The following is a 24,000-nucleotide window of genomic DNA, read 5'->3' as shown; positions in this document are numbered from 1 at the left end:
AGTTATGTGTTTTTGGCTTGGGATTTCATTCCAAAACACTAACATTAGCATGGTTCTCTCAGTGCCAACACTGATGCATTTAGGGAATCCATCAGTTCAATGCAATTTTGAGATTAGTCAAAGATCCAGTCACGCCTCATTAGAAACAAATGACACGATTCACATCCAGTAATTTAAATGTTTTTATCCCAGTCCAACCAACAAAAATGCATATATTCTAGTATTTGACTGAGAAAGCAGCAGATGAGATATTTATACAGTGCCTATGGAACATTAATATCAGATATCAGCACCAGAGAGCCTTTCATGTACTATACAGTGAGCCAGTGAACCTCCTGCCTTTAAACATTTGCGATTGAGCGCGATTGATGTAAAACGTTGGTTTAAAATATTGTCTTTTGTCTTGCAGCTCAGTGCAGAGCACATTTGAGACTCATATAGGCGTAACTCCTAATACAGTCTCAGCGTGGGCGATCTGAGGGAGTAGGAGTGGTCTCTGAACTTCCTAAAAGGTCACGGTCTAGATACAGAGACGTGTAGTGATCGAAAAAGGTCGTAGTTTGGGCAGATATTTGTCTGCGGGCACCCCCAGCTGGTGATGGATGCATGGATGGAATGAGAGGAGGCGCGGGGGTAGACGTCTGGAAGCATTTACGCTGGGCTTTCCCTGGCTCATTGAATGATTGTGAACAGGGCTCTCTGAGAACATCCAGGGAGAGCATCTGCTTTTCCTCAACTGGCATCTCCAAGTATCTGAGAGGTTTCTAATGCTTATCTAGGTGAATCCCCTCCCCGACGGCACTTTAATGTATGTTCTTCTCACATGAGGCTACTGCTGGAGAGGTGATAGTCTCTGGTCGTGTTGGAGCCTGTCGATGGCTATCACGTGCCCTGGAGTTCATGAAGCTCACCGTCATTGTGGAAGATCTCTACTCAGTGCAGTGGGAAAGAGTATGATTGATTGAGTGTTCTAGAGGATTGTGGTAAACCACTCAAAGTAACAGATCAGACTAAGAGAGTAGACTTATCACATTTCTCCTCTCAGGCACTCTACCTGTACATTGCTGTTGCCGATATCTTGTCAGTTACAGACACAATGATGTCAGTGTCATACTGACAGTGTAGTACTTTGAGTTACTACCTATTACCTACTACCTATACTGGTTCTGTATACGTTAAGCTACCTGTCAGGTCTGTTTCTACTCGTGCTTCTCTCTGAACTATGGGACAACTGGTTCACAGATGGTGAGGAAATTCCAGCATGTCAGTATCTAATTTTCGTCATCAGTGTTACATCTTTAAGCCCCGACTCTGCTCGTGATTATAAGACACTGCCCTTTACATCATACAGTATTCATTTCTCCTCCCTTATCTTCCTCCAGTATCAGATTCGCTCAAGTAATTGCAAGCACATTTCCCAGCTTTAGGGCCAAATTATGCACTGCATAGCCATTGGTGAGCGAATATTAACACTTTATTCTGATGTACTTAAAATTAAGGAGTAATAGTTGGCCTTGCCTTTTCCCTGTTTTTTTTTTTCAGCTTTTGAAGGCACATGGTTATTTTCAAGATTTTAAATGTGGTCGTTGAGTCTGCTGAGACCAGCTGCAGATTGCACTTCTTCAAAGGGTGTCTCAGTGGGGGACAATTCAATGGAGATAGCTGCTTTGATAAACGCTGCAACACAACAATACCACCCCCATAAAACAGGGTAGTGTAAACAGCCTGGAGGAATGTATTAATGAGACACACACAGAGCAGGTGTTGAGGTTCAACTACCTCTACAAATGATGTGCTCCCACACAACACTCAATACTGGAGCTTTTTGGTATTTTCCAGCTCTTGATCTCCCTGTTTGTCTTTGAGAAGTTAGAAAAGCAGCTGGAAGGACTTGGACAGGAAGCGGGACTCTTGAATATCCTGAGTGCCACTTTGGATGCACAAGTCAGCCACGCTAAGCTAAAACATTTTTCACCGGCTGATTAATTCTACTGTAAATTATATTAGATTCTACTAGGGATGCGGGGAAAATTTGATTCAGCTACAAATTGCAATTCTTGTGTGTGCCGATTTTTAAGTTGCCATGCTGCATCATATATATATGTATATATATATATATATATATATATATATATATATGATTTTATTCTACACAGAAAGAGGTCTGATGCATGTTCGTTCATGATTTCCTGGAGCGGACTGGAGCCTCTTAAATGCCTCTTAAAGTTCACGTACAGTATTAGCTATCAGCTTAAAGAAACACAGTGCAGTTTGTATGCAGTTTAAGGCGCTTTATTCGACAATAATGCACATTTTTATTTATTTTCTCTATTTGCTGGCTTTCCATCCAATTCTCCATGTTAAGAATTAGGCCTGAAATAAAACTTGGAAAGATGGAGTACTATTCAACATTAAGTTCATATTAAGAACTTGTTCATGCTAAGCTGAAATAAAACTTGGAAAGCTGGTCCAGTGTTAAAAAAAAACAATAACAAAAAACAAAAGAAGAACACTGCAATAAATCATAATATCAAATCGCAATACTTACAGAATCGCAATTGCCACAAAAATCGCAATATATATTGAATCGGCATTTAAGTATTGGGATAGTATTAAATAGGAAGGTCCCTGCCAATTCCTGTCCCTAGATTCTACATGTTGCAGATTTCATGTGTAACACATTTTGCATTATTTTCATGCAGTGCGAATAACATATTAGGTACTGTGTTTTGGTACTTTCTCTCAAAGATGATTCGTGTGTGTTACAGGTTTTTTCCTCTCGTTGCTCCTCATATGAATCTAGCCTTTTCACTAATGTGTGCTTCATGAGACAGTTGAGCAGCAATCAAAGTTTTTGGGGAGTAGGACATGGAAATTGAAATAGGTTCCAGCTGAAACTTGACAGGGTGAAATAAGAAGGACTTTGTCATTCCATGTTGACTCATGGTTTCTCAGTTTATCTTTTCTGAGTGGTGCTGACTCAATGAGAGAACCGTGTTGGACAAACTCAATGTGTCCTCTCCACAGGCTGTTTATTTGAGTTGTTAGCGATGGCAGAGTGACAGTTTGGCCCTGACTGCAGACTACACTGTTAGGTTTAGTTGGCTATTATCATTTTCCATTACAGGCAGTCTGCAGCGCCTGCAGGGACAGTTTAGTTTGCAAAAGTGATATTTGTTGTATTTTAGTTGTAAAATTGCCTAGTTTTTGCCCCTAGTGGTTCAAATCTGCAGAAGAAGTTCATGGCAGAATCACGTTTGTAAGCGCTACGGCATCATATCAGGGGGTGGCTCTGTGTGCCTTCTAGCCTTCTTCTTTTCTATTTTTTTTTAAGTGGTTAGGCAAAGGCTGCAATCGGAGTAGATAGTTGCCCAACTCAATAGAGCGGAACAGTGAGGTTCAGGAAGTGAATTCCGTCTTCATTCACCCCATTGACATTTCAGTCAAAATCCTCATAATCCTCAAAGAGTTTTAAGCATGGAACCAAGCCAACTGGATAGCTGATGAATCGTGGCCACAAGTCCATATGATGGAAGCCAAAAGTCTGTATTATATCAACCTTGTTTGAAGAAGAAAATGTTTTATTTGCAATGTCATGGAAAGGTACTACACTACCCACAATCCTAAAGTGTAACAGCGATAATGTCTCTGATTGGATTGGTGGAGCCTGCTGTTACTATAGAAATGTTTACCACACATCACAGTCGCCATTTTGCATGAGACGTTACGGCCTGCTGCCAAGGCTGCACTGAACTCTGCGATGGTTTACCACAGAGCAACCGTGTTTTCCCTTTCTGATTATTTCATTAAATGAATGAGAAATGTCCAATATTTGATGTTATATGTTTATTATCATCAGTGACAAGTTAACTAACTACGGTAGTTAGCAACAACAAAAATTGTCACAAAAGGTTGTTTTCGGTTGGAAGTCATTGGAAAGCCATCTTTCACAATTCTGTGGGACTGGGGTAGTTAATAAATAATACGTAAATAATTATGTACACAGTCTTGTACCTTTGCCGTTTTTTCAGTTTTTGCTCAGTGTAAAACATTTTAAGGTCAAATTTTTGACCAGCCAGCCAGATGGCTTTGTTCCAGGTTTAAAACTCTTTATTTAAGGATTTTCTGAAACATCAGTGGAGTGAATGTATGTGAAATTCACATCCTGAACCAAAGCCAGTCACTGTTGTGCTCTATAGGCGCCCCTCATACTTAAAACCCACTTACTGTAGACCATTGGTATACCGATAGTATTGATAAGATCTCTTTGGTCACAAATGCCTGCATGCCAGATTTGTTTGGGTATGGACCTCATTAGACAGGGTTGGGCTGTGCTGGAGGCTACGTGCAGGGCTAGTGCTATAGGTGTCGGGGCTGTTCCTATGCATGGTGATCATCAGGCCTGGGTAGCTATTTCGGCCTGATGGATGAAAGATCTATGACTCTGACATTCCTCTGCCCCACCACGATGCTCATACCAGCTGTTCCCACGTCGACAACATGTGTTGTTTTGACTTCTGTCTTTGAAACGTCCCTGAAAAACAGGACATTGAAGAGAAAAGCAGCCTGCAATTGCTCACTGACCACATGTTTCACTCCCCCTGTCTCTCTCACATCCTTGGCATATTCTTTCATCTTTCTCCAAACACTGAAGACTGCATTGAAACTTGTGTAATAACACTGTAGCGTTACTATAGTGACTGCTATCATGTAGCCTTGTGTGCAATACTGTGTTGCATGTACATACTGTAACTACATACGATAGGGTTAAAAGTAAGTACACCATATTTAGATATCTGTCTTTGGAGCAGTTGACATGGCTTAAGAGTATCTGTTTGCAAGTGCCGGGTGCATTATTGTGGCCAGCCTTCACACAGCTCTCAACTGCAGGTTTGTACTTGCTCCAGGTCAGCTCTGATCCCCTTTGAAGAGACAATGTAACCACGGTTACCATATGCTTGGTATTACCAGCCACTTGCACTGCTAGTGCTCTGCAACGTGATTGGAATTCAGTCTTGGAACTCACCCATTCTGAGATATGGAATAAGTTAGAACCTGTAAATAGGATAAGAAGTCTTATGGTGGACTTCCGTACGACAGCTTTTTCATTCTACAAAACAATGCACTGTTACTCTACCTGCAAAATCTTTTTAAAATTGTTTTAAACACATTGATTTTGTTGTATTGCGATGTGTACAGTAGCACTTTTCAATAGTGGTACAACGATATTACAACCAAGTAATACAACGTACAGAGAAATATCAGATTCATGTGTCTCACCTGGAATACATTTCTGAGCATGGCTGTTTTCTCACATATCTCTGGTCAGTGCTTTTCTAAGGCTTCCATGTGTCCCATTGGCTTACCTGTCCACAGTGATGGAGTGGCTGGTGTCATCATTAGAGTGCAGCCTGCCAATCCTAGAAAAAGACATGCTTTTATGCACAAAGAAGGAAAAGTGGAAAGCTACAGTGTTAAGCATCTTAAAATAAATGAATGTTTATTTTAAAACTTATTTTTATGAGTATTTTTATGTTCTGGAATGAAAAAACTCAGCTCTTTATTGGTATTGAGTGCTACAAGCTGTTTTATAGTAAAGTCTTTATACCACACAGAATAAACATGAATTAGCAGGATCTGGTTTGACTCTCAATTAAGTGAACTGATCCAGAACCATGAAACACTAGCGACGCAGGAATGCTGTAGAAAGTAGAGCAAGCACATTGCATTACTGTAGCTGTTAGCAAATGCAGTATTAGCCAAACATCTCTTTCTCTGCAATACATCTTCTGTTCTGGTTGTTAAACAAAACCACAGGTGCTTGGGTGGTTTTTAGTACTGTGACAAGTTCAAGGCACTGGATTTATTTTGTAATATAATCCATATTATTTCCAGATGAATGTAATCGGCTCATACTACATTTAACCTACCCAATCATGTGAAATGAATTGCTTTTACAACTTGGGGGGCAATCCGACTCAAGGGAATATCTTTTTTCATGTGACCTGGTCTGGCATGTTTCATTTTTCAAGAAATGTTTCCCTTCATGCAAATGTGACCTTGGGACTTAACCAATTTACAATTGCCATTTTGTTTACTTTTCTTAGCAATAATAACCAAAAAAACAAACATATCTGAAGTTAATTCTCATGTTACTAACAAGAGGCACAAAATCACCGTACTGCAGTTTAGTTAGTTGTTAGTTATTAGCCAACTATTAACCCTCTCAAAGACAAATTTGCCTCACTTTTTTCCCAACAGTCAATATACAAGTACCACAATCCTTTATCAACAGCACATTGGTAGAGTTGTAGCCATTCACAAATAATTCATTTTCAGCAGTGAAGCATAGCATGCAGACTGCGGAGTTGCCTTACCTGAGAGAGAGGTCTGTACGTCAGCCCAGTAGTGGACTGGTGGAGTGAAGGTCCCTGGGTCCTTCTCCTGCTCTCAGAGGTGAAGCTGCCCTCTGCTCTCACACGCGGTGCCAGTTTTCTGTGCTCTGTGTTACCAGTCTTGATTAACTAATGGCTGACAGATGAGGCTGGCTTGGGCGAAGGGAGGAGCACGGTCTCCTCTGTCGTTAAGCAGAGATACAGTTCAGCCGACGAGCATTGCCCGTATGGCTGTGATTTCCTTTCTTCCTCCTTCCCTTTTTTCTTTCTCTCTTTTTTTCTTCTTCTTCTACAGCATTGAGGAGGGGCCAACTCCCCCCGCGTCCCCAGCACGTTTGCCTGTCTCTGTTCTTGTCTGAAGTGGAGGCTGTAGTCTTATCATTTTAAGAGTGAGCGTGCAGCGGGTATGTGAATCGAAAAGATCAGTCACTCACCACGGGCCAGCTTTGATGTCTCCAGTCAGCTGAGCTGGACCCTGTGTTTAAAATGCCTTGGTAATTACAAAGTGTGGGATGCATGTGTGTGCAGTGTCAACCACTGCCCGCACCACAGAAGAAGAAAGGCATGAGATGCCTCTCTCTTTGAAGGGTTCAAACGGGTCCTCCAGCAGAGTGCACTCTCCAAATGCTGTTCAGACCTGTTAGAGGTAAAACGTTCCTCCTTTATCTGTGGGGATGTCTTTATCTTTGGCTTGCAGTTATTCAGAAACTACACATGCTAAGATTTGGTTGTAAAACGTCACAGATTCAAGAAATCTCCTTGAAAGAGCAGTTACACGACAGTCCAGCAGAGGATTCGATGACGACCGAGAGTGTTTGGTGTTACGCAACATACGGCACAACCATGCATGTGTGTGGTGTTATGCAACATGATCTGAGATCATAATTAATGGACAATGCAATATTATGTTTATTATCTGGGCTGGAAAATATGCTAAGATAAAACAAAGTTCTCGACATCTTGTGTACTTTATTCCAGCACCCCATTTTGGGGTGGCTTTGTGTAAGGGGACTCACTCTCGGGGCAGAAATAGCTGGAGCCCTAATTGCTGTCTGGCCTCATAAAGACGGAAGAGTCTAGAATATTTTCATTTACTGTCTCAGGCAAGGGGCTTTTTGAAGGTTCTCATCAGGGTCTCTTTTATTCGTCATGTTTTTTTCTCTCTCTCTGTAGCTTTTCTGAAGCATTGTAGGCTGCTTATTGAAAGCAGATGATTGTCTAGCCATGTGCATGCGTCCAGGTTTGGGAGCGTCCGTGTGTCTCTTCTCTCTGTGCCATGCACAGGGGCTTAAGAGTAAGTCCTCTGTTTACAGGTTAAAGAGGGTACTGCGTCCACCATGACTGTTAAGTGAGAGTTTTAGTGAAGGGCATTTTATGATTTGTTTTGCCAAAATTGGTTTATACTGTAGCTCAATCTATTGGTCATGAGATTCAACAAATCTAGTGCTTTTACTTATTATGTATTCAGGCTTTTACATATTCATGTTCTGTGGAGTAAAGCCAGCTTACCAAGATCTGGGTATTGCATATTGGTTAGATTTTTTTTTTTTTTTAAACCCTTTTTAATGTCTTTGGCCTGCTTCTCACTTTTATGTGGCTGAGAGGAAACAAACCAACCCAAAGTACAGTAAGTTAAGCGGTGAAAGCAGTTGGCTAGACATTTAAAAATAAATGCAGTGGCCTAACTGTATGGTACATTTCTTAACGTTGCATTTCACTTGCATGTGTTTCAAATTGCTGCCCTTCACTTTTAAACAAACCATGTTCACTTACTGCAACAGTAAAAACTCCAAGGCTCAAGAGGGCTAATGCTGTGTTGCACAACAGAAACATTGCACTAATGCTGCCATTTTGTCTTCTCTCTCCTGCTCCAGTGCTCTGTGAGCTGTGGCCGTGGGACCAAGCAGCGGGAGATAGCCTGTGTTTACCAGAATCAAACCCAAATAGAGGCAGAGCACTGCGGTCATCTTCCACGACCCCGTGCTCAGAAGGCCTGCAGGGCCCACGGATGCCCCAGCTGGAAGGCCAACAGGTGGGGTGAGGTATGTGTCCTCGCCGTCCCCGCTCTCTCTCAAAATACCCCAGGGCCCCTATGTGACCGCACTAACGGTCACCTCCAGCAGCTGGGACGCCAGCGCAAACACAGCCAAGAGCCTCCCAGCGGGCCCAGATGTACTACATATACACACTGAACACCTGTCCAATCACCAATCAGTTTACACACGCTGAAGACCAATGTAGCATTTCCTCAAACATGAGTTAAACACAGATGGCAGGATTTGCATAACTATTTACGCAGGGCACTTGAGTTGTATACTCGAGAGCTAAAATGTTATGGGGAAAAAAAAACTCTGCGTTCTCTCTAGTCTGACTACGACTATGAATAGTTCCTGTCGACTCCTCTGCAGAAACACCATGTCCTCTAATGCCTTTGCTGCACCAACGCTACATGCAACATCACGCCTCACAAATTAATTTCAAAAAGTGCCAAAGGGCAATCCACTTACAGTACCACTCCCTTGTAGATGCACGCCCCACTACGTTGCAGCTCCCACAGCCAAGCTCGCCCTCCCAGTCAGACACAGATCAGTTCCCTCAGCGACATCCTTCCCAGCAGGCTGCTGGAGCAGCGAGGCCTGGCGCAATCAGACACTGGCAGGGCAAAGGGCACAGGGGAGCCACCGGGCGGGGGGGGGGCGAGGTCAGGGTCCCGGCGGAGCCAACCACACAGTCTTGGCGCATGCTGCCGACTAGCAGGGGGCGTGACATGCTTATGGCCCAGAGTCCCGTTGGGCCAGGCACGGCTGGGGGGCGGGTGGGTAGCACAGGGAGAGAGCACTGCGAGCCCAAATTTATCACAAGACCGGAGAGAGGGAAAGCAAATGGGCGGAGTCAGAGTGAGTGACTTTTTTCATGCTCTGACAGTATTCATGGAGCAGGAAGTGTCTGTCCAGAGACTCACTGAAGAAGCTGTAAACAGAGAGCACTCTGGTTTTGTATTTCAAACAAAACTTGCTATGACATGGTGTTTGAACATACCTACTCTGTCAGTGTTTCTTTCACACTGTCAGTCCCCCTCAGGCAAAAAAAATAGGTAATGTACTCAGAAGATATTTTGTAAAAGGCTGCTCAGGTCATTAATGCACACTCACATTCCCCCAAATGAGACATTACCCATTGGGCTTAGGGGGAGCCCATCTCTGTGTCTTATGAGACCACTGCCAGTCCCCAGCCTCTGAGGGCCTCATTCCCCCCTCTCACTCTCCCTCTCAGGGGTCTGGAAGCAATCATCTCCCTCCACATACCACCAGAAACCATGAAATCCACAACTAGAGCATAAAGACATGTTTTATATCTTAACATTCATGCCTGTGACAACTTTGGAAACCTCAGCACCCACTGTTTGGGTTTCTCAGCAGCCACTAATCCCCCCTCGTCTGTCTCATAGTGTGTGTGTGTGTGTGTGTGTGTGGGGAGGGGGTGGTTGGTAAGGTAGTGGGGGGTGGTGAGTGCGGGGTGAGGCCTGCCCATGGAGCCCTTGGTGTGGGGCTCCCTGCGCTCGGGGGTGGTGTTATGGTGAGCCGACTGATAGATCCATGACAGCTGCATATGTCCTCCCGTCTGTCCGTTAGCGAGCGCTGGGAGAAGCCTATCCCCGCTCCCGTCCAATCGTCCGTAGATGGTTGCATAGCAGCAGGCTGCTGGTTACTGATAGGTGGGAGAGCGCCGACAAAGAACCCCATACGTCTCAAGAAGAGAGATTAGAATCGGGTTTCTTAAGACTGCAGTTGCTCAGTTCCAAACAGCACGTTCAAATTAATTTCTCTGCATCTGCTCGTTCAGATTTCACATCATGGCTTTGTCCGTCCAAACTCATGAGGTAAAAGATTCATTCAACCACGTATTTCGTGATGATGGCTTACGGTTCTAATAGGAAATGATAGATGAAAACGAATCTGTAAATCACTGGAAACTAGATACAGTTTACTACAGTATACTGTATACTAGCTTACAGCGCTTTATCTATGTGATGAAGCTGTGGCTGTGTTAAATCCAATGAAAATTTGAGAGCTTCGTCAGCAAGGAGGTGCGATTCCCCAAGAACTTCAAAGAGATCTGTCATGTGATGGACCTGAGTGTGAACTGGCAGGGTGGCTAACACACGCCACGATCGTAGATCTGGAAGAAAACTCTCTTTTTGTAACGTTAAAGGATATTGTGTAGAGGAAGCAACTGCAGTGAGGCAGACTAAACAAGAACAAAGGTTTCAAAACATTGATGCCTACAGTAGTTCAGGGTAGATAATGGGAGTAGGCTACTTGCTTGTGTGTATTTGAGAATTGGAGAGCTGACGAGAATAAGCAAATCACCTGAACACAGATGGACTGTGTACTGTTCAGTTACCTCCTTGAGATTTATTTTTAATTATCTTTTTATTTGTGGGGGGGGGGGGGTGCAAAAAAGATTTTCTTGAAATCAAACTGACTTGTTTGGCGGTGTGTTTTGTGTTTGTGTGCGTTCATAGTGCTCTGTCACCTGTGGAGTAGGTGTCCAGAGCAGAGATGCATTCTGCCGTCTGAAGGGCAGGGGGCGTGTCAGAGAGGAGCTGTGTGATGCCCACTCACGCCCTGCCACTGCACAGCCATGCCAGCGCGCCCACTGTGCCCAGTATACCTGGCTAGCCAACGACTGGCAAGATGTGAGTATTATCTTATTTACTACTACTGTACCTCTCTCTCTCTCTTTCTATCTCTCTCTGTTTGTGTCTCTATTTCTCTCTGTCTCTCTATCTCGTTGCAATGTCTCTCTCTCTCTCTCTCTCTCTCTCTCTTCCTAGCTCTCCCTCTAGCGCTCTCTTTCTCTTTCTATCTCTCTCTCTAGCTCTGTGTTTCTACTGTAGCTGCCTCTCTCTTTCTAGCTCTCACTCAATATTTATCTCTCTTTCTCTTTACATCTATCTCTGTCTTTGTCTCTGTCTCTGTCTCTGTCTCTCTCTCTCTCTCTCTCTCTCTCTCTCTCTCTCTCTCTCTCACACACACACACACACACACACACACACACACACACACACATACACACACACACACACACACACACACATACACACACACACACACACACACACACACACACACACACACACACACACACACACACACATACACACACACACACACATATACACATTCTCTCTCTCTCTCACACACTCTCTCTCTCTCTCTCCTCTCTCTCTCTCACACACTCTCACTCTCTCTCTCTCTCTCTCTCTCTCTCTCACACTCTCACTCTCTCTCTCTCTCTCTCTCTCTCCATCACACACTCTCACTCTCTCTCTCTCTCTCTCTCTCTCTCTCTCTCTCTCTCACTCTCTCTCTCTCCATCACACACTCTCAGGGCTCTCTGCTCATTTACATTCTTACTTATAGTCTCTATCCTGACTTCAAACTATATTTCCTCACTCCTCTGCAGTATGAAGCTGTCTGGGTTTTTTATTCTGTTCAAGGTTTTAACCCAAGCCAACAGCAAACATTAATCTCATTCCCTACCTCCCAATACACACACACACACACACACACATACACACACACACACACACACACACACACACACACACACACACACACACACACAAACACAAACACACAGAACTCTGCAGGCTATGCAGGTGGTGGAGCGCTATGCGTGAGGCGGAATGATAAAGTGGGTCAATCTTAAACATTGGCAGTTCCTGTAGTTAATTTCTTATGGACAAACTCGCATCACTTCCTTAGAATTCAAACAGAAATCTCTGATTCCATTTAGTATCATTTCTTGGACCGTAGCTTGCATCATACAGCCATCCCTGCAGGCTGCAGACTCTGCTAGACCAGTGTGCGTGTTTAATGAATGGGGGTCATGGTGTTTGTGTGAGAGGAAACCGTGAAACTACCACACCAGGGATGTTACTGGCAACACTCTCACACTCCTCGTTCTACCCAGAGGAGGGGGGGGGGCTCCTGGATTAGACATAAGGGCCTTGGTGATAACCGTCACTCCCTGACATATCACATCCCCAAATCAACAGCACTGATTAATGTCATCCCTTTGGTCTCCCGAGTGGTGTTGTACTGCGTGACGTTTTTCCTGGAGACTTTATTCCTTTCATATCAAGGACAGTAGTAGAGCTGGGCGGGGCCTCCTCTCGGGGCAGGAAGGCCTGCGTACTCTCACCAGGGCCTTGTTGCTACAGTATGCCTTCTACTGATGGATCACAGCTCGGCCCAGATACCTTCCCAGCATTCCCAAGGCTCCAAGTTATTTATTTTTATTTTTAACAAACAGGACCAATATGGAGTATTTGGTATGAGTTTGTTAAACCAAAGTTACCATACCTGACTTCACTGTTGGTTCTGTATGTAAAATGTCACTGCACTTGAGTCAAACCAATGTACTGTGTATCAGTCTGTCACATGGTTTATGTTAGTAAATGTCAACTAGAGCAAATGTTTAGGCTTGGCCTTGAGTGCCAGTGTGATATTTCATAATTCCTATTTAGGGCTTAGTATACTCCTACTGAATAATGTTTTAGACAGACAACTCTTCTGAGTTGCAGCCATCTAAATTAAATAAGCGACCTCCATAACCAGGCAACGCTCTTCTGGGGCATAGCTGCTAGCAGTGCAACACTGCCCCCTCTGGCCACCACCAGGCATTTCTCTGCTCTACACTAATTAAACTGTCTGTGAGGCTTTGGATCAGAGTGACTTCATAGCAAATTGACCCGTGCATGTTTTCCATCCTCTGTCTGGATTCTGCAGTGCAACGCCACCTGTGGTGAGGGCGTGAGGAGCAGGACGGCGGTGTGTGTGGGGGTGGGGACGGGGATGACCCCTGTCCAGGACAGCTCGTGTGACCCCGCCTCTCAGCCAGCTCTACACCAGCCCTGCAGCGCCGCCACCTGCCACTACAGGTGGATAACGGGGGAATGGTCACAGGTAGGACCTCCCTTGAGTCTCATCATGTTATAGATGGAAGCGATTGATCTCTTTTCATGGAACGGTATCGATTTTGACTAAGAGATTAGGGCCTGGACATGGTCATGCAAAACCACTGGCATTTTTGGAATGTGTGTCACTTGAAGGCGTGTTAGCTAGGATCGCGCAAAGTTTGCTTTAAAGCAGGGGGAGCGGTTCATGGTAAAGCCAGGAGGCAAAGCGCATCCGTTCATGGAGGTGGAGCAAGGGAGGAGGAGCAAGGGGGGCCTTAGGAACTATTTTTTCACAGGGACGGCGGGAAAATTAAGCAATTAAACCAAAACATTCCCGGGAACGTTTGCATTAGGCCCTGAGACCACTGTTGTCATGATTTCCAAAAATGTAAACTGATAGTGGTATGCAAAAGAGTTACCTGTATCATCAAAATTCAGCTCAAGCTCATGCAAACGGTACTTAATGAGGTGTTAAAAAAACGTTAATAGTTTTGAATTTCAAGAGGCTGATTCAATCATGCAGTCTCTGGGAAGAGGGGGCGATGGATGGTATATGATGAATCAGGCGCTGAGCCAGGATAATTCTCAGGCATGAACGATGTAGCCCAGGGGTGTCAAACTCAAGGCCCAGGGGCCATTTCTCCCTCCTCCCACCTCCCTCAGGCCCCAACATGATGACAAATATACAGTACAGTAATTTAATCCGGCCCGACAAATTCTTTTTAAAAATGTAATTATGTTTTCTAGTTGTTTCATACCTATTCAAACTACTTATCAATTGATATACAAATAAAAACCCAGTTCTATAGTACTGGCAATGTGGATGTTAGTAATGGAAATAAAAAACACCAGAAATATTGCGCATTCTTGTTGTACTTAAATGTTGAAGTGGCCCTCCTATGATATGATAATACCAGCAGTGGCCCCCAAGCCAGTTTGAGTTTGACACCCCTGATGTAGCCTAACCTCTCCCTCAGCAACCACCTGAACATTCATGGAGGGAACACTTGTGATCGACATTTATGGCACCGTTACGCGTGGGAGTGCGCAACATGGGTGTACTTATAGGAGTCAATGGTTACCCATTTAATACATGGCTTATTATATCATACTTTACCCCTCTTCCCCTAGACAGCATTCATTTAATCGGTTGCCGTCAACAGCCAGGAGTGTGATAGAGAGAGCATTTGGTTGCCTGAAAATGCGGTTCAGTTCTTCTTCTTCTTCTTCTTCTTCTTCTTCTGTGGGGTTTTCCGGCGGTTGGCATCCTAAAAGATGCATTACCGCCATATGCGGTTGGGTTATTTGGATAGATTGAGGAGAGCAGTACTATACAGTCCTCAGATGAATGTTTGTGTCAGGTCTCATTTGCCAACCTGTCCGATTGGTTAAATGTTGGCTTATACCATTTGCCATCATTTGAATTTTGTAGCCTACAAGCCGATACATCATTCGCCAGTAACACGAAATAAAATGCTTTAAAGTCAGATAGTACTTTATTGACAACATGAAAACATGTACCACCACATCTGTCTGTAGGCCTACGAATGAATTACATTAGCTAAGTACTGACATGCTCGGCTGTTTCCTCCCAAGCAACTTTTGACATTTCATATCATTATCTGTAATTTGTACTTCACACAGGAGGACATCGGTCTCCTCTTGTGGAGCAGAAAGTGTGCTTCTTTTCCTCTCCAATGTTATGCTCATTCATCCATTCTCACACCTAGCCCGTTTTGTTACCACTTTACATTACAGCTTAGTAATAACTGGGTAATACCATAGGTTTACCAGAGTAATACCACGGTAATACCATGGTGATAGTTACTACTGGTAGTTACCTGTGTAGTTACCAGGGTAATCTTATGTTAATATCTACATTATTACTAGGAAATTACCAGTAAATACCAGACGTTACTAGTAGTAGTTACCCCCCCAATCCTCATGATATTCATGGACACCAATGAGGACACCAATGAGAATCATTTCGGTCAGATTTTCAACCGGATGCTGATTGGCCCGTGCAGATAGTGAGTGGGCCATGTGGAGAGGCTGATTTGGCCTCTGAATATCATAGCTTGTTCCCAGAAGTTCTTGCCATAGTGAGAACTTCTGGGTACTCAGAATAGGAAGGATATAACCATGGAATTAAATAGAAACTGTAATGTTGCATTTTCCAGCTCTGATTCCATGTTATTACATAGAAACTACCATATCGTTTTCCAGGTAGCTAACCATAAGCTTAGTAGGGATTTTAGGAAGGATATTACCACAGAATTAACCATGGAATTAAATAGAAACTGACAATGTTGCATTTTCCAGCTCTGATTCCACATAATTACATAGGAACTACCATCTGTGTTTCCATGTAACAAATCATGGCGATTGGGGGTAACTACACAGGTAACTACTACTAGTATTTGCTGGTAATTTCCTAGTAATCATGTAAATATCAACATGGTTCTGTATTACCCTAGTAACTACACAGGTAACTGCTACAAGTAACTAATGGTACTGTAATGGCCATGGTATTACCCTGGTACTACCCTGGTATTACACTGTTATTACTGAGCTGTAATGATAAACGCTACCCCTGTGGTATACTGTGGCACACATGATGTTTTGGCAAAGGCACACCTTGGTCCAATTATTTCACTTCTATAATGGACACACCGTTATGGACTTCTGGATACTTTGCAAGAACGAAATACCAAAATTTGACCATTGTGCCTATAGTGCTCGGCTATAACATTACCCAATAGTGTTCCATAAATGTAAGTGTTATTCCAATTCAAATATTGTGTGTGTGTGTGTGTGCGTGCGTGCATGTGTGTGCTTGTGTGTGCGTGCGTGTGTGTGTGCACGCGTGTGTGTGTGCGTGTGTGTGTGTGTGCGTGCGTGTGCTTGTGTGTGCGTGCGTGCATGTGTGTGCGTGTGTGTGTGCGTGTGTGTGTGTGTGCGTGCGTGTGTGTGTGTGTGTGTGTGTGTGTGTGCAGTGCTCTGCCAGCTGTGGTGTAGGTTATCAGCAGCGTATGGTCTCCTGCTCCATGGTGCCGTCCTCCCAGCCTCCTCACCCATACGATGCCCAGTCCTCGGCACACTGCCCAGAGCCCCACCCCCCCGGCACCAGGCAGTGCCTCCTTAAGGACTGCCCACATGATGCCTACTGGAAAGTTGGACAATGGAGCAAGGTATGTGTGTTACAGAGAGTGAAATAGAGAGAGAGAAATTGAGAAAGAAAGAGAAATAGAAGAGTTTGGTGAAACTAGCTTTTATGCACATTCAATTCATATTTTCATACCTAAGTGTTGAAATAACCCATGTCCGTATATGTGTGTGTGTGTGTGTGTGTGTGTGTATTAGTGCTCCCAGACCTGTGGTGCAGGGATGAGGGATCGCAGGGTGGAGTGTCTCACCTCCGAAGGCCATCCGTCCGAACACTGCCATCCAGCCGAGAGGCCTGAGACACACGCTGCCTGCCGAGAGAGAGAGTGTGAGTCCTCTGCTTCCACTGTTAAAGCTCAATGAGATCACTTTTTTATGGTTCAATATTCACTTTTACTTGCTATTAGTTTATGAATTGGCCTTAGCAAGACCGCACAAATACTTTTTGTGACATGAGACTGCATGAGACCCTGTGAATGTATTATTTTAGAATTTCGGTGTACTGGCTAGTACACTGGCAGGAAATCTTGTGGTGGAAACGGAAGTGACGCGTTTTGCGTGTCACAATATCAGGAAGACAACAAACACTCTTTCTGCTCCAAGGCCAGCTGCCCCCGCGCATGTGCCCCCGGGCCTGACCCCTCTGCTTCTCTTTTGCCTGCTGTCCTAGACCAGTTTGAGCCAGTATCCCTCTCCTCACTATCTGATAAATACCTGCCTTAGCTCAGGGTATGAGTCCAGCTGCGTAAACACGCCCTAGTGCATGCAGCCCCTTATCAAAAAGAATAACTTAGACCCTCATGTTATCTCACAGTTTCCTTTTCTGTCTAAGGTCTTGGAGAAAGTGTTTTTTATTCAGCTGCGATCATTTCTTGTTGCCCATGGTTTTTACTGTATGAAATGTCCCAGTCTGGTTTTAGACAACGCCACAGTACTGAAACAGCCCTTTTGAAAGTGTTCAATGATCTCATGTTAACTGTTGATTCAGGTAACTGCTTTTCTGGTGCTGCTTGATCTAACTGCTGCTTTCGATTCTGTGGACCACAGGGTTTTATTATCACGTCTAGAACACTGTGTAGGCATCTCAGGTACCGCCCTTTTATGGTTCCAGTCCCACCTGACAGATCGGAGCTTCTCTGTCCACTCAGGAGAGTTCTCCTCATCCACAGCTCCTCTCACCTCCGGGGTCCCTCAAGGATCCATTTTGGGCCCTACCTTTTTTTTTATTTACATGCTGCCACTGGGGTCAATTTTTAGGAAACATAACATCTCTTTGATGATCACATTTATCTGCCCCTGAAATCAAAAGGCAAGGACTCCATACAACCACTGCTGGACTGTTTACGAGATGTCAAATCCTGGATGGACATGAACTTTTTAAATCTGAACGAAAACAAGACTGAGATCATTATGTTTGGTCATGACCCCTCAGATTGTACCACTGGTTTGTTGGGCCCCTTCATGCCAAACATTCGTTCCTTAGTCAAAAATCTCAGGGTGACCTTTGACCGTGCTTTTAAATTTGACAAACAGGTTAGCTCTGTCACAAAAAACAGCTTCTTCCAACTAAGGCTTCTTGCCAAGGTAAAGAGCTATCTCTCCCCCAAAGAGTTAGACATGCTTTTATTAACACTCTTGATTATTGTAATTCTTTGTATGTCGGCGTTGACCAGTCACTGATGCGTCGCCTGCAGCTTGTGCAGAATGCAGCAGCTCGTCTCCTTACTGGCAAGTGAAAGCACGACCACATCACCCCAATCTTGGCCTCGCTCCACTGGCTCCCAGTGTGTTTTAGAACTGATTTCAAGATTTTGTTGTTTGTTTTTAAAGCTCTAAATGGACTGGCACCTCCGTATCTTGCCGATCTCCTGCACTTTCATGCCCCAGTTAGAGAACTGAGATCCTCTAATCAGCTGCTGCTGGCTGTCCCAAAGACTCGGCTGAAGACTAGAGGTGACCGAGCCTTTGGGGTGGCGGCCCCTAGGCTCTGGAACAGTCTGCCCTGGCACATCAGGTCTGCCCAGCCCCTCGGCTCCTAGGCCCTGGAACAGTCTGCCCTGGCTCATTAGGTCTGCCCAGCCCCTCGGCTCCTAGGCCCTGGAACAGTCTGCCCTGGCACATTAGGTCTGCCCAGCCCCTCGGCTCCTAGGCCCTGGAACAGTCTGCCCTGGCACATTAGGTCTGCCCAGACCCTAGGCCCCTAGGCTCTGGAACAGTCTGCCCTGGCACATTAGGTCTGCCCAGCCCCGAGGCCCCTAGACCCTGGAACAGTCTGCCCTGGCACATTAGGTCTGCCCAGACCGTAGAGATTTTGCAATCGGTGCATCCCTAGTAATAGTATTAAATTATCTGAAGCTGCCAGCTTCATATCTGATTGTGTGTAGAGAGAATCCACTTACTGTGTTGCTCTATTTTGAGATCGTTAACCTTTGATTCGAAGCGAATCGTTCTGTTGTTGGAACAATAAACAGCGTGTCAGTGCCTGTAGGAATGAGGACGTCAGACAGGCCGGGGGGGGCTCAAGCCTGAGGCAGACCTCATTTCTGACCCCGCAAACGGAGCTGGCTCTGTGCCAAGGTCTGCAGGTTTACTCCCCACAATTCAGATGTTTACACACGGGACGAGAATTGCACTGGACCTTTGTGCTGGGATTTGACCCGTGTCAAGTCAGGCAGTGGTGAAATTATAATGATATGCTCAAGTGACAGCAAGTTCAGCGGTCAAGTCTTAATGCTAATCAGCTAATCAGAGCGATCTGGCCTCCTGAACAACGTTGGGATTTGGGTAAATAAATAAAGATAATCCTTATTTTCAGCCTCCTTTCTTCCCAGTCTTGAACACTAACTCGTGCGTTGGCCAGGGAACAATCATTTTCTTCCACCAGTTGTTCCCAGTTATTATGTTTTTCTGTCAACACTTTTATTAACTGGCCTATGGAACAATTTATTCTTCCATGAACTGTGGCTTAGCACAGCATGGTACTGTATCTGCATGGTATTATCAGTCATACAACTACTGTACATTAACTGATTTAATACATGAATCATAGTTTGTCGGCGACCACTCACTAATGAAGAGCCTGCTCCTCTTGTTTCTGCCCCCAGGTGAGCTGTTTGCGTCCTGCAGAGAGCTTCAGAGGAGACTGGGAGTCAGGATGGATGGGGAATACTATCTCAAAGTCAAGTCCAGGATCCTACAGGTGTGTGTGCTCTTAACCATACACACGCACGCACGCACGCACGCACGCACGCACGCACGCACACACACACGCACACACACACACACACACACACTGACCTCATCATTCAACCTGTTTCCTGACTAGACCTCATCTGTTGACTCAATGTGCTCAATATTCCCAGATTTACTGTGCCGAGATGCAAACTGATTTCCCCAAGGAGTATGTGACCCTCCGCAGTGGTCAGTCAGACAATTACTCCGAAGTCTACGGGTACAGGTGAGTGTCCTCTAGGATAAGACTCTGTCTGTGTGAACATGTACCGCAGGAAGATCCCACAGATCTGATCATCGGTATTATTTAGGGGTCTTATGCAGTAGCATAGGAACCCTATTGTAATTGGTGGTATTCTTATTATTTTTCTTGGAAATGCTTCAATAAGTCTGAAAATTACAGATCCAAACTACAGACCATGAGTAACCAGTCCACAAAGAGGCACCACAATTCGACTCTAGGTGGTGCTATAAGCAATTTAACATACAAGGCTGGCATTTCCACCCCGTTGAACGAAAATTTATGAAACTTGGAACACTTATGTAATTCCTCATTGAAAACGAATGAATGTACATGTCTGGTACATGTAGGGTGTTCACAGCTAAGAAATCCAATCCAAGATGGTGGAGAAACTGGCATTTTAAGAAAATTAATTTGGGCCACAAAGCTCAACTGCTTATTATTTTGCACAACAATGATCTAGGGAGCTGAAACTCACTTTAACGCGAAGAGGCCACTAATATAGTGCTTTAAATCTGATTTTCTCAAAGAGCAGTTTGGATTCTGTTAGCATTGCACACATGTACTCTTGGGCATGTCCCCATCATGTGTGATAACAACGAGTTATTTTGCTAAAAATTGTATGATTCGTGGCATGACAAAGCTGACACTTTATGCTAAGTACTGCAGTGTCCATTCAAAAGGTGCACACAGGTGGAGGGAGGGAGATGGAGGAGGGGTAGAGAGAGGGAGATGGAGGAGGGGTAGAGGGAGGGAGATGGAGGAGAGGTAGAGAGAGGGAGATGGAGGAGGGGTAGAGAGAGGGAGATGGAGGAGAGGTGGAGGGAGGGAGATGGAGGAGAGGTAGAGAGAGGGAGATGGAGGAGGGGTAGAGAGAGGGAGATGGAGGAGGGGTAGAGAGAGGGAGATGGAGGAGGGGTAGAGAGAGGGAGATGGAGGAGGGGTAGAGAGAGGGAGATGGAGGAGGGGTAGAGAGAGGGAGATGGAGGAGAGGTAGAGAGAGGGAGATGGAGGAGAGGTAGAGAGAGGGAGATGGAGGAGGGGTAGAGAGAGGGAGATGGAGGAGAGGTAGAGAGAGGGAGATGGAGGAGGGGAAGAGAGAGGGTGATGGAGGAGAGGTAGAGAGAGGGAGATGGAGGAGGGGTAGAGAGAGGGAGATGGAGGAGAGGTAGAGAGAGGGTGATGGAGGAGGGGTAGAGAGAGGGAGATGGAGGAGAGGTGGAGGGAGGGAGATGGAGGAGAGGTAGAGAGAGGGAGATGGAGGAGGGGTAGAGAGAGGGAGATGGAGGAGAGGTAGAGAGAGGGAGATGGAGGAGAGGTAGAGAGAGGGTGATGGAGGAGAGGTAGAGAGAGGGAGATGGAGGAGAGGTAGAGAGAGGGAGATGGAGGAGAGGTAGAGAGGGTGTTATAGTGGGTATGGAGGGGGTGATAACAGGGTGTTATAGTGGGTATGGGTGATAACAGGGTGTTATAGTGGGTATGGAGGGGTGATAACAGGGTGTTATAGTGGGTATGGAGGGGTGATAACAGGGTGTTATAGTGGGTATGGAGGGGGTGATAACAGGGTGTAATAGTGGGTATGGAGGGGGTGATAACAGGGTGTTATAGTGGGTATGGAGGGGGTGATAACAGGGTGTTATAGTGGGTATGGAGGGGGTGATAACAGGGTGTTATAGTGGGTATGGAGGGGGTAATAACAGGGTGGTATAGTGGGTATGGAGGGGGTGATAACAGGGTGTTATAGTGGGTATGGAGGGGGTGATAACAGGGTGTTATAGTGGGTATGGAGGGGTGATAACAGGGTGTTATAGTGGGTATGGAGGGGGTAATAACAGGGTGTTATAGTGGGTATGGAGGGGGTGATAACAGGGTGTTATAGTGGGTATGGAGGGGGTGATAACAGGGTGTTATAGTGGGTATGGAGGGGGTGATAACAGGGCGTTATAGTGGGTATGGAGGGGGTGATAACAGGGTGTTATAGTGGGTATGGAGGGGTGATAACAGGGTGTTATAGTGGGTATGGAGGGGTGATAACAGGGTGTTATAGTGGGTATGGAGGGGGTGATAACAGGGTGTTATAGTGGGTATGGAGGGGGTGATAACAGGGTGGTATAGTGGGTATGGAGGGGTGATAACAGGGTGTTATAGTGGGTATGGAGGGGTGATAACAGGGTGTTATAGTGGGTATGGAGGGGGTGATAACAGGGTGTTATAGTGGGTATGGAGGGGTGATAACAGGGTGTTATAGTGGGTATGGAGGGGTGATAACAGGGTGTTATAGTGGGTATGGAGGGGTGATAACAGGGTGTTATAGTGGGTATGGAGGGGTGATAACAGGGTGTTATAGTGGGTATGGAGGGGTGATAACAGGGTGTTATAGTGGGTATGGAGGGGTGATAACAGGGTGTTATAGTGGGTATGGAGGGGTGATAACAGGGTGTTATAGTGGGTATGGAGGGGGTGATAACAGGGTGGTATAGTGGGTATGGAGGGGTAATAACAGGGTGTTATAGTGGGTATGGAGGGGGTGATAACAGGGTGTTATAGTGGGTATGGAGGGGGTGATAACAGGGTGGTATAGTGGGTATGGAGGGGTAATAACAGGGTGTTATAGTGGGTATGGAGGGGGTGATAACAGGGTGGTATAGTGGGTATGGAGGGGGTGATAACAGGGTGGTATAGTGGGTATGGAGGGGTAATAACAGGGTGTTATAGTGGGTATGGAGGGGGTGATAACAGGGTGTTATAGTGGGTATGGAGGGGGTGATAACAGGGTGGTATAGTGGGTATGGAGGGGTAATAACAGGGTGTTATAGTGGGTATGGAGGGGGTGATAACAGGGTGTTATAGTGGGTATGGAGGGGGTGATAACAGGGTGGTATAGTGGGTATGGAGGGGGTGATAACAGGGTGTTATAGTGGGTATGGAGGGGTGATAACAGGGTGGTATAGTGGGTATGGAGGGGGTGATAACAGGGTGTAATAGTGGGTATGGAGGGGGTGATAACAGGGTGGTATAGTGGGTATGGAGGGGTGATAACAGGGTGTTATAGTGGGTATGGAGGGGTGATAACAGGGTGGTATAGTGGGTATGGAGGGGGTGATAACAGGGTGTTATAGTGGGTATGGAGGGGGTGATAACAGGGTGTTATAGTGGGTATGGAGGGGTGATAACAGGGTGTTATAGTGGGTATGGAGGGGGTGATAACAGGGTGTTATAGTGGGTATGGAGGGGGTGATAACAGGGTGTTATAGTGGGTATGGAGGGGTGATAACAGGGTGTTATAGTGGGTATGGAGGGGTGATAACAGGGTGTTATAGTGGGTATGGAGGGGGTGATAACAGGGTGTTATAGTGGGTATGGAGGGGGTGATAACAGGGTGTTATAGTGGGTATGGAGGGGGTGATAACAGGGTGTTATAGTGGGTATGGAGGGGTGATAACAGGGTGTTATAGTGGGTATGGAGGGGTGATAACAGGGTGTTATAGTGGGTATGGAGGGGGTGATAACAGGGTGTTATAGTGGGTATGGAGGGGGTGATAACAGGGTGTTATAGTGGGTATGGAGGGGGTGATAACAGGGTGTTATAGTGGGTATGGAGGGGGTGATAACAGGGTGTTATAGTGGGTATGGAGGGGGTGATAACAATGAAGTGAAGGTGAGCCTTGTGGAGCACAGCACAGTCATATAAGAGGACAGAGTTGGAGGAAGTAGCCGGTGAGTTTATGGGTAATTTTTGGAGGAGAGGTGGATGGAGGGAGATGGAGGGAGGGAGAGCATTTTAGGGAGATGGAGGGGAAGTGGAGAGAGGGAGATGGAGGGAGAGAGATGGAGGAGAGGAGGAGGGAGGGAGATGGAGGGGAGGAACAGATAGAGGTGGAGGGAGAGAGATGGAGGAGAGGAGGAGGGAGGGAGATGGAGGAGAGGAACAGATAGAGATGGAGGGAGAGAGATGGAGGAGAGGAGGAGGGAGGGAGATGGAGGGGAGGAACAGATAGAGA

The 24,000-nt window shown here is 45.5% G+C and overlaps 1 protein-coding gene across 1 annotated transcript in view; it reads left to right on the top strand.

Moving 5' to 3' along the window:
• LOC311321220 (A disintegrin and metalloproteinase with thrombospondin motifs 20) overlaps positions 1–24,000 on the top strand; it is a gene marked incomplete at its 5' end in the record, with an annotated part of 93,732 nt that overhangs the window by 63,441 nt on the left and 6,291 nt on the right. Inside the window, 7 exon segments of the mRNA XM_084453162.1 lie at positions 8,270–8,437; positions 10,921–11,094; positions 13,193–13,369; positions 16,359–16,553; positions 16,726–16,855; positions 19,632–19,726; positions 19,890–19,984. Coding sequence (XP_084309288.1) covers positions 8,270–8,437; positions 10,921–11,094; positions 13,193–13,369; positions 16,359–16,553; positions 16,726–16,855; positions 19,632–19,726; positions 19,890–19,984 — 1,034 coding nt within the window.

Source organism: Borostomias antarcticus, assembly GCF_949987555.1.
Source record: "Borostomias antarcticus genome assembly, chromosome: 18".
Taxonomy (NCBI): Eukaryota; Metazoa; Chordata; class Actinopteri; order Stomiiformes; family Stomiidae; genus Borostomias; species Borostomias antarcticus.
This window is presented reverse-complemented; position numbering and strand designations above follow the sequence as displayed.